General features: G+C 39.8%; 1 protein-coding gene across 3 annotated transcripts in view; it reads left to right on the top strand.

The window, feature by feature from the left end:
- Window positions 1-12,008, top strand: part of chst10 (carbohydrate sulfotransferase 10) — a 66,537-nt gene that overhangs the window by 47,023 nt on the left and 7,506 nt on the right. For all 3 annotated transcript variants that reach the window (XM_080197127.1, XM_080197128.1, XM_080197129.1), the window contains exon 4: window positions 9,829-10,063. In XM_080197127.1, coding sequence (XP_080053253.1) covers window positions 9,829-10,063 — 235 coding nt within the window. The remainder of the gene's footprint in view (window positions 1-9,828; window positions 10,064-12,008) is intronic.

The raw sequence follows: 12,008 nt of genomic DNA, 5'->3' as shown, positions 1-12,008 counted from the left end.
GGAAGGGCAAAACCACAATGCAACCATCCTCACTAAGGCAAAGCTCCCAAACAATGTTAGCACTTATTAAGCAGAGGTGACTTCACTGGCTTGGGAATGTTTGGCAGGTGGCAGAAAGATCGTATAGCAAGGATTTTTTGTATATAGAGGTAAAGTGCCCAAAGCTCCACCTCGGATGCTTGCAAGTGTGATATAAAGGCACTCGCACCTGGGAGATATGAGTTATCAACTGAAAAAAATGGTGACATCCACATGGTTGGTATGCGCATCATGATAATCAATAGCTATAGTGCTTGGAAACGGGTGCCAAGACCAAAAACAACAATCAAGAACAATACCTGATAACCACTTCATATCTGGCACTTATGGAAGAACCTGTTTATCACAGATTGATCTCTTCAATCATCAGCAAAAGTGCACCATATAAAATTACCCAATCCCAAACATTTTTAATTTGTTGTATTTCCATTATCTTATCAGTTGGAAGGATGCTGAACACCCAAGTGGACATTGAGCCAAGTTAAATCCAATAATACACTACTTATTTTTCCAGAAAAAAAAAGCCAAGACTGTGACAAATTTAAAGCATTTTTCTTAAAAGCTAAGATAGACCAAGGGATATTCACCCGTATGACATTAAATAGAGTCCTAGCAAAACTGGAGTCAAAGGGAATCAGGAGTCATACTTAGCACATTGGAAGATGGTTATGGCTGTTGGAGGTCAATCACCTGAATCCCTTGATATCACCGTAAGAATTCCTTGGGGAGGTGTCCTAGGCCTAATGACCTTTCAGCTGTATCATTAATGACCTCCGCCGCCGCCGCTCCCCCCCCCCCCCCCCCCCCCCCCTTCATAAGGTCAGAACTGGGGATGTTCGAAGATGAATGCACCATTTGTGACAGCTCAGATATTTAAGCAGTCGGTATCTACATGCAGCAAAGACTGGACAATTACCAGGATTGTCTTGATGTGACAAGTAATATTCATGCCACACAGGTACAAGCAATGGCCACCTCCAACAAAAGAGAAGATAACCATCTGCTCCTGAAATTATTACCTGATGAAGGAGCAGCAGTCTGAAAGCTTGTGATATCAAATAAGCCTGTTAAGCTTAACCTGGTGTTGTGAGACTTCTTACTGTAAATACTAGGACAATGTAATTATTCAACACATCTGCTACTTCCTGATTTTCATTAACAGAGGGCGGGAAAGTGGAACTGAGCAGCGACAGATCAGCCATGATCTTATTGAATGGCGGGGCAGGCTCAAAGGGCTAGATGGCCTACTCCTGCTCCTATTTCTTATGTTCTTATGTACATTGCTCCAGGACACACTTCTTCCTGATTTTTTTGTGTTGATTTTGATATCCCTTGCAAGTTTATTTTCATGCCACTTTATGCAGCTCATCCTAGCTGCTTTGTCACTCTGTTGGTTATCCCTCCCATTTGCCAGCATCTTTTTGCATGTTTTCTCTTTTAGATTTTATGGCTGTCCCACAGTTGCCCATGGTTGTACTTTGACAAGTGACGGTCTTGCCCCTTAGATTATAAATTGGTTCTGTATCACATTAAATTCTTTTGAAACATCTCCCATTGATCATCTGCCATGTTACTCTGCATCTGCCCATTTTACTCTAGTCAACTTAACGTAAGTCTAAAACCTTAGCTGTTTTTGTTTCTTCCTATCAAACATTACTTTGAACTCAATTATATTTTAATCTCTCTACACTGTTGGATATTTAACAATATCAAATTTGGCAAGCCCCCTTGTTAGTTCGAGGACATATTGTTATCTAGAAAAATAGGTAACTGACGGATATCAAACATAATGTCCCTTTGGTTGTCCACAATATGCAATGTACTGATCATACCCAGCCAGTCTGAGCTTGCAAAACTCAAAATTGAGGGGGTGATCTCCCGTCCCACTGTGCTGCTTTTGTAGCACAGTGGGCTGGAGACTCAAGCGGAAGCCATTTCGAGAGCTGTCCGCTGGGCGCCACTGCCTCCATGACCCTTTGACAGCGGATTTCTGGCGCTGTCAGCTGCATGTCAGAAATCAGCACGGAGCTGAGTAATTCATGCAAATCCTCATTTAAAAACTATTTAAATGGCATTAGCGGGCCTGTGCCTGAAATCTCTGGTCTGCTAGCCTGTGCCTATTCCTTGCAGTACCTTGACCAATCAGTCGAACTGCCCAGTTTGAATTTGAAAGAAAATCTTGACAATTAACTGTCGCATTCTCACTGTCAACGCTTCTACCAATCGATTCCACATGCCAACCTGCAGCATACTCTTCTCATGCGGCATAAATTGTTGTCCCTTTTATTGTAGGTTCATTTTGCATAGCTTTCTTGATGAGTGCAAGAGGAAAAGCTTTGATCGCATGTCTCTTCATTCAGCAATACATAAGCTTCTGTGCCTGACCAGTAGCCAGTGTTCACTGAAAATTGCAGCTTTTTCTGTTCTGTAGTGTGCACATGATTGCTTTTCACAATTACTGGAAGAATAGCTAGGATACACATTTCAATAACTTGGTTCAAATAAACTTTATTTGATTTTAAAATATTAATTTTCTAATAGAAATTTTAGACTCTGCTCCTGAAATGCAGTGTTTCAATTTGTGTTATTTTCATAATGATTTGAATTCAAGCTGGACAGTGAATTTAAAGAGGTTCTTAACTAAACTGTTGATTAAAAGCTATTAATTTTACTTTTCTAAATTCCAAGCTGAAAGAGAATCTCATTGTTAGAATTTAATTAGTTTTATGGAAGTTTACTTTGTCGAGTGAGCGTAAGATTATATTTTGGTATAGTAGCAGTTTCTGTGTTGCTCATGATGAGTTGTAGGATCTGCTGTTTTGTAATAATTGTGATCTCCTCAACATAATGAGGAACTACGTTATGGAGAGTTTTGCAGGAAGTAGGCACGGCATCTGTAGGGAGTATAAAGTACACACAAGATTTATATTAAGGCACCAACCTGTTCCCATAGTGAGCTGGAGAAATGGCTGCTCTTATGTTTCTCTGTGACTTTCGAGTTGGGTGTGACATAAAGCTCATCAAAACATGCCCACCTCTTCCATGCAATCCGCTCTTCCCTGTTATCCTCAGCTCAGATGTAAATCAATGATATTCCTCTCTGATGAGTTAGAACCCTGCTTTGTTCCTTCCTTCATCCGTCCCCCTCTTCCTTTGCTTTTTGCTTTCCACTGCATCCTCCCCTAATTTCCCTTCTTCCCTTCATCTCTCATATCTCTCCCTCCCTCTCAATCTCCTCTCCTGTACTCCACCGACATCTTTTCTAGTCTCAATTCTGTTTCTGTACCTGTCTCTCTCACCTCACGTTCTCTTCCTTTTCTCATCTCTTCCTCCCTCTTAGCCCTGCCACGCACTCTTGCTCCTTCACCAAGTTGGAAGGAAGACACTGCTTAGCACAACTTTAGCACCAAGAATATTTTTTGTTCCTGGTTGAAAGGAAGTGTAAACCTTTCCCCAATGAGGGTAATGTTAATATCCAAGAGAGAGAAGCTTTACTGTTATATATTTAAGTAGTTGCATGATTGCTTTAAGAGTCGGTCACATGATTTGAAGGTAATATCAATGGAGTGTTTCCCAGGCTGCTGTTCAGTTTCAGTTTCTACTCTGTTATACGTGAGAACTCTTAGAATAAACCTTGTTGTTAGTTTAAATCTACGTGTGCAAACCACGTTTTTTTTCTTTTTGTTTAAAACCCCCAACCCTTAACATAGTTAGGACATTACAAAAAGAAAATTGACAGTGAGCCCGGATTTTGTTTCATCAAAAACATCAAGAAAAGGAAATGGGGCAAAAAAGCATCATGGGTCCTTGCACTGGAGAAAATCAACAGAATTAAAGATTGAAATGTCACGAAGAAAGACCAAGTAAGGAAAAAAAAGCTCTCTCAGAGGGTGTTTTTTAAAAGAGGATGTTTTTCTAATCAGAGAATCATTAGATTGCAGACAGTATCTGGCATATTTCAGAAGAAGGGATGCTTTGCTATATGACTAGAGCTGTTTAAGGAATGTATATAGTCGTCAACGGCCTCCAGGGTTAAAAGGGGAGTACTGGGAAGACAATAAAAAACATATATATATTTAGCAGTTTCGAATCGTTAATGCCTGCAAGAGAAATGGCAGGTCAGTTAGGGTCCTTTCAGTTAGGAAAATGCATCATGGAGTTCCTATGCAGAGCATTTTCAGTACTTTGCACAAGTGAATAAAATCGCAGTCAAGCGGTTCATATCAACTTTTCCTAGTACAGTAGCAAGTAAAACTTTCAGTTCGTTCCGATGCTTGACTCTAACAAAGCCAGGAAACAAAACTTACAATGACAAAGATCCTTGAGTATCTCGGAATGGTTTAGGTTCCACCGAAGGAATCAAGTAGAAGGCAAAAGCATTGCTTAGTTTGAGGCAACCTTAAAAAGGCTAGCACAACATTGAGAGTTTTTAGAAGATTAGAAGATACTGTCTGAGATTGACTAGTTTTTGGTCTCCAAAATGAGGCTACCCAAATAACATTGCTTACTGAACATACTTTGACTTTAAAGGCAGCAGTAGAAATTGCAGTGTTGGTTGGCACTGCACCATTTGGTGCAGGAATGAAAATTCACAAGTTGGGAACTGCCCATAAGAAGTCAAAACAGCAATAAGTGTGTCACAGATGTACCAAAGTGGGCCATTCAGTGAGTGAAAGATAAATAAACCTGTTGGACTTTAACCTGGTGTTGTGAGACTTCTTATGGAGGAAAGATTGTCAGTGCAAGAATTGTGGTAGAATAGGTCACATTGCAAAAATCTCTTTGGGTTAGATCAGCTTCCTTTGAGAAGAATATTCAGATGAATAACCTGGGTACCTTCAACAAAAAGAACAAGTTGATTCTATGAAATGAATTTACAATATGAGAGGGAAGAATTACAATTATCAAGAAGAGAATGTCCAGAAATATGATGGAGAGCTTCAATTGGACGTTTTATATAGGGTGAATCATTTCGATTCTGGGTGATTCCAAAGTTAGGTGGGCAACCTGCTTAGGATGGAGATTGATACTGGTCCTGCTGCATCTTTAATTTTGAGACTAAATACCAACAAAATTTGAAGCTTATTTCTTTAAAAGATCTGATTTTAAGGACATACATAGAAGAGATTGTGCCGTTAAGAGGTTACATCATTGTCAATGTACAGTTGAGTGAACAAACAGTGGAGTTGCCTTTCCATGTAGTCTGTGGTAATTTTCCAGCTCTAGTTGGGAGGTCATGATTAGAGGGGATAAAGCTTGACTGGAGTGCTGTCAACAGATTGTTTGATGCCAAAACAGATCCACAGTACTTTCTAAATAAATAAAAGAGTGTATTATAAGATATACTTGGCTCAATGAAGGGAGTTCAAGTGAAACTCAATATAAAGCCTAATAATCAATCAATAAGTCTCAAAGCAAGAGTGGTGCCATATGCAATTCATCTCGAAATCGAAGAAGAATTAATATGACTTGTTAACACTAGTGTGTTAGAGCTGGTTCCAAGGAGTGACTAAACTACTCTCATCGTGCCTGTCATGAAACCAGATGGCTCTGTACATATTTGTGATTTTAAAACAACCATAAATCAATACTGATCAATATCCGCTTTCATTAATTGAAGATTGCTGAATTGTCAGGTGGGCAGAAATTCAGCAAGACTGATATTTCACAAACATAATTACTGATGAATGTAGCCATGAAATAGAAACCATTGCTTACCATTGTTACTCATAAAAATTTTTGTTATAGAAGATCGCCTTTTGTAATAACATCCACACCATCCCTATTCCAAAAATCGATGGATCAGGTTTTAAGTGGTCTCTTTGATGTCAAATGTTACTTGAATGATATTCTAGTTACAGGATCTAGTGAAAAGAAGCACTTGAATAATTTAGAAACAACATTGGAACATCTTCAAGCACATGGCTGGGGTATCAAGAACAAAAGATGTTACTTTCTTTGGAAGTCAGTCCAGTACTTGGTTCATGATTTTCAAAGTAAAAGCCTACATAAAGCACCTAAAAGGATGGAAGCTACTTTAGAAGCATCATGTCCAATCAGTGTGTGCAACTGAGATCCTTTCTGAGATTAGTAAATTATTATAGCAAATTTGTTGCTGACTTAGAACATAAGAACATAGGAGCAGGAGTAGGCCATCTAGCCCTTCGAGCCTGCCCCGCCATTCAATAAGATCATGGCTGATCTGTCGTGGCTCAGTTCCACATTCCCGCCCTCTCCCCATAACCCTTAATCCCCTCGCTTATCAAAAACCCATCAACCTGCGTCTTAAAAATATTTAGCGAGGCAGCCTCCACCACTTCAACGGGCAGAGAATTCCAGAGATTCACCACCCTTTGAGTGAAGAAGTTCCTCCTCAACGCCGTTCTAAACCGCCCCCCCTTTATCTTGAGGCTGTGCCCCCTAGTCCTAGTTTCTGAGCAGGAAGAGTTTCTCCACCTCTATCCTATCCATCCCATTCATCATCTTATATGTCTCAATGAGATCTCCCCTCATTCTTCTAAACTCTAACGAGTACAAGCCTAGTTTATTCAGCCTCTCCTCATAGCTCAACCCCCTCAACTCTGGTATCAGCCTAGTAAACCTCCTCTGCACTCCCTCCAAGGCCAAAATATCCTTGCGTAAGTGCGGCGACCAGTACTCCAGCTGCGGCCTCACCAATGCCCTATACAGCCACAGCAAGACCTCCCTACTTTTATATTCAATCCCCCTCGCTATGAAGGCCAGCATCCCATTAGCCTAGCTACATTATTGAAGCCATTGCATAATTTACTATTTGTGAAACAATCATGGGATTGAACAACGGAATGTGAAAAAGCTTACAAGGATGTCAAAAATACTTTGCAGAAGTTTGATGTATTGGTTCATTTTAATCCAAAGCTACCACTACTATTTGCTTGCGATGCTTCACCTTACGAAGGTGCAGTCATTTCACATATATTTTCAAGAGAAGAATGATCAACAGCTTTTGCTTTGTGTACAGTCACTGGTGCTGAATCTTAGTTCTGGATCTAATTATGTTCAGCTAGAAAAAGTAACATCGAGTATAATTTTTGGCGTATGAAGATTGCATCATTATTTATGTGGTCGGCAACTCACATTATTGACTGATCGTTAACTCCTATTTTGGGCCATATAAAGGCATACCTTTGTTTGCTGCTAACCTATTGAAAGATGGTCACTGATCTTATCTGCACACTCCTCCAATATGAAGTATTGCCAATCAGAGTACCATGCTGATGCATTATCACATTTGCCCTTACCTATTGAGCAGATGCTGCCAACTAGTTTTGCTCATATTCTTTATTTTTCACTGGTAGGTCATTTGCATATGACAGCTTCTTAAGTTCAGAATCATACCAGAAATGATCCCAGGAAGGGGATGGATATGGCTAGTGAAAGGAACAATAGCTGGGGCATATCCTGATTTGAAACCATAAATGTCAAGAAAGCTTGAATTGGCCTTCCATGTTTGGTGTCTATTGTGAAGAATCTGAGTGATCATTCCTTCTACTTTGCATGGAAGGGTTCTTGAACAACTATATGAAGAGCATCCTGGCATTGTATGGATGAAGGAATTAGCATGTAATTACTTTTGGTGGCTGGGTCTGGATGCTCAGTTTGAAGAAAAAATGACAGTGTCAATCCTGTGCACGAATAAGAAATACATCACTATTGTCTCCTTAATGCCCTTGAGCGTGGCCTAAAATGCCATGGCTATAATTGCATGTAAATTTTGGTGGTCTATTTGAGGATTACATGTTCTTAATTGATTCACACTCAGTAGTCCAAAGTCTACTACAACTGAATAAGCCTTTGAAAAACTCTGCAAAAGTTTGCAAGATTTGTTAAACCAGAACAGATTTTTAGCAATAATTGTTCACAGTTTACTTCACAAGAGTTTGAAGATTATCTCAAAGTAAATGGTGTTCAGCATATAAAATCCACAGCTTGTCATCCATCAACCAGTGGATTAAATGAAAGATTTGTACAATCTTTGAAGCATTCTTTAAAAGTTCCAGAACTGCAATATTTTTTATAACACTGTGTGAATGTTATAAAAGATGTTGGCATCTTATAGAAAACCTACTCATGTGACTGCTTAAAGTTCACCTGCATTGCTATTCTTAAAGAAAAAGCTGAGCACTACATTTGTTTTTTTTATTACTTCTAGAAACTCAAAAGATAGCAGACAACAACAATCTGAAGTTGTTAGCTGAGACACGAGGGCAAAACAAAGCTCATTTTAACAAGGCGATTGAGTGTTAGTACGTAATTATGCTGCAAGTGAGAAATGGGTACTGACCTTAGTTTTAACAAAAAGAGCTCCAATTTCTGAAATGGTTGAAACTGAAGATGAACTAATTTTGCAATGCCATGCTGACCAATTGTTGTCATCTCAAAATGACTTCCAGTCATCAGAATCATTTCTAGATGTACCAACTTCTTTAGTCTCTGGCAGTATAAAGACTACTACGTTGTACCTCAGTTGCCTGATTATGTCTCTGCTGCTAAACTGAGTAAGAATGATGCAGAATGAGTTCCACGAGAAGTATTTACTGAAGGTCCAAATCAAAAATGGTTAGCACTGCTGCCTCACAGTGTCAAGGACCCAGGTTCAATTCTCTGCCTCAGGTCAATGCTGTGTAGAGTTTGCACATTTTCCCTGAGTCTGCGTGGATTTCTTCCAGGTGCTCTGGTTTCCTCTCTCAGTCCAAAGATGTGTTGGTTAGGTTGATTGGCCATGCTAAATTGACTCCAGTGTCGGGGGGATTAGCGAGGTGAATATGTGGAGTTACAGGAATAGGACTTGGATGGGATTGTGTTCAGTACAGACTTGATGAGCCAAATGGCCTCCTCCTGCACTGTAGGGATTCTTTGATCATACTTCTCAGGTCAAGGACAGCCAAATTCTAGAATGTTACACATAACGAAAGAGAAATAGATATCCTCCTGATTGACTTTCTTATTGACTGTGTACAATCATTCTTGGTGCATAGTGCTATGTCTTGAGCATTATTGATCCTATGTATAATATTGTAATAATTTGTTGCCATAAGCACAGAAGTAATGGGGGGGGAATGATATATATTTAAGTGGCTGCATGATTGCTTTAAGAGTCAGTCATATGATTTGACAATGATGTCATTTGGGTGTTTCACAGGCAGCTGTTTAGTTACAGGTTCTTCTCTGTACAGGCAAGTGCACCTAGAATAAACCTTGTTCTTGTTATTTTGAATCTACGTGTGCAAACCACATCAATTTCTTTTTGTTTAAACCTGCAACCTCTAACAGAGTTAGGACATTGCATTCACTGAAGTTCCCAAAGTATAAATCTGGGTCATCCTTCTCTGCATATATAGTCTTTATTTCCCTCTATACCCTCTCTCTGCTCTTCACTTGCTCTACCTTTTCATATGCCACCCTCCTTCTTCCTTCCACTTTAATTTTCTGCAGCCAAAATCAGTACACTCTCCGACCGATCCCAAACCTATGCACTTTCTCCAAACCTTAGGATATATATATATGTATATACAGATAGCTATTCAGATCAACTTTTCCTTTAATTTGTCTTTCCCTGATGCTGTGGGGAAAGATGTATGGTCTTCTCTGTGCCTTCCCACCTCATTTACAACAACATTTATGAATTTGATGAGTGGTATATTGATGGTGAACACATTCGAAATATAATTTTAACATCTTGAGTGCTGCTCTTGTTTTATGGAATTGGTTAAAAATCTTATCAGAGAAATATTTCATTTTACTTTCCAGCCTTCTCAAAGTACATTGAATGAAGTAGATCTTCACTGGGATGCAGTACATGCTGAACGCCTCAATCTTCTGAAGAATGTCTGCAGAAATACATCGTTAAAGAATCTGACACATACTCCTATCACAAAGTTTGTCTTGGACCGTATATTTGTGTGTGATAAGCACAAAATCCTGTTCTGTCAAACCCCAAAAGTTGGTAATACACAATGGAAGAAAGTTCTCATTGTTTTAAATGGTAATTATGCAAACTTGTTATATATTGTATCTGGTGCAGTATTTTGTTGTCAGTAAGTCATGAATATTCTGGAGAAAGTATGTAAATTTGATTTGTAACTTCCCAAAGTAGATTAATCCTCAGTGACAAAATACCAAATCGATTAGATAATTTTAAATTGATGATTTTTATGTTTTCTTCTATCGGCCCATGAAATTATTCTACAAGAGCAATATTCTTACCTTAACAACTATGGTGAGGCTTGTTGAATTTTATAAACAGTGGCGGCCACATTTTTGGAGCAATACTTCTGGCATAGACCTCCTCTATGCTTCCTTCCCTTGGTACCAAAAGTAATGTCTAAAGACATTACCTCCTGTCCACCAATTAGTCAAATATCTTCAAAACAATGCCGGAGATTCTACTGGCACAATTTGCAAGTCTTGTAGCTGTTTCTGTGTTTAGATGAGTTTCCCTCATTTGCAGCTAAAGAGCACCTCCCCCTTTAGAGATGTTGGATACCTGTAAGTGGCATCAGAGATGTCCAATCTCTGTCTTCCCTCAAGCAAGTGTGCAGCCAGTAAATAGCATGGGTATACTGACTCTATGCCTGACTTGTTAAATTCACACTGAGACCTCATTGTGTATTGCCTTGAATCACATGAACAGGTCTGTATAGTGTGCACTCCCAACAGTCCCTGCTTGTCTGCTTTCAGACGTGATACAATTTCTAAGCCCTTGTAGACATAGAGGTCAAAACATTGGCCTCTTGTGTATCGCGGGTGCTAACATGATGGAAGCCCTGAAGGCCTAAGGCAGCCACACTTCCAGCCATTTGCAGGCACTCCATTTCAGCTGACTTTTGTTTAATTAATTTGGTCTACATAGTTCCATGAATGCGTGAGCTAATTAGTCATTGCTGAACATGCATTCAGCAGCTTGAGTGACCCTATGAGTCGGATCTCAAACTTTTTGGTTTGATTTGATTTATTCATGTATACAGTGAAAAGTATTGTTTCATGCATGCTGTACAGACAAAGCATACCATTCATAGAAAAGGAAAGGAGAGAGTACAGAATATAACGGGAAGTGTAGACAGAGTTAATGGATGGGAGGCTGGTTTGTGCGACGGACTGGGCTTCGCTCACAGCTCTTTGTAGTTCTTGCAATTTTAGGCAGAGTAGGAGCCACACTAAGCTGTAATACAACCAGAAAGAATGTTTTCTATAGCGCATCTGTAAATGTTAAAGTGACTGGTAGCAGACATGCCAAATTCCCTTCCTCACCAGCGAAAGTAGAGGCGTTGGTGGGCTTTCTTAACTATAACGTTGGCATGGAAGGACAGGACAGGTGTAAGTGATCTGGACACCTAAAAACTTGAAACCCTTGAACCTTTCTGCTTCATCCCCATTGATGTGGACAGGGGCAAGTCTTCCACTACGGTTCCTGAAGTCGATGACTATCTCCTTTGTTTTGTTGACATTGAATGAGAGATTATTGTTGTCACACCAGTTCACCAGATTCTTTATCTCTTTCCTATACCCTGTCTCATCATTGTTTGAGATCTGACCCACTATGCTGGTGTCATCAGGAAACTTGAAAATTAAGTTGGAGGGGAATTTGGCCATACACCATAGGTATATAATGAGTATAGTAAGGAGCTAAGGCCGCAACCTTGTGGGACACAGGTGTTGAGGATGATTGTGAGGGAAGTGTTATTGTCTGTCCTTATGGATTGCAATCTGTGGGTTAGGAAGCTTAGGCTGCAGGAGCAGAGGGAGGAACCGAGCCCCAAACCACAGAGCTTGGAGATGAGTTTCATAGAAATATAGTGTTGAAGGCTGAGCTGTAATCAATAAATAGGACTCTGACGTGTATTTTTGTTATCCAGGCATTCCAGGGTTGCGTGCAGGGCCAGGGAAACGGCGTCTGCGTTTGCCAGCTGTAGTGGATCCAGGAAATGTGG

This window comes from Carcharhinus amblyrhynchos, chromosome 10, assembly GCF_965287045.1.
Source record: "Carcharhinus amblyrhynchos chromosome 10, sCarAmb.v2.hapA, whole genome shotgun sequence".
Classification (NCBI taxonomy): Eukaryota; Metazoa; Chordata; class Chondrichthyes; order Carcharhiniformes; family Carcharhinidae; genus Carcharhinus; species Carcharhinus amblyrhynchos.
The sequence above is the reverse complement of the archived record's forward strand: the minus strand, read 5'-3'. Positions and strand labels throughout refer to the sequence as shown.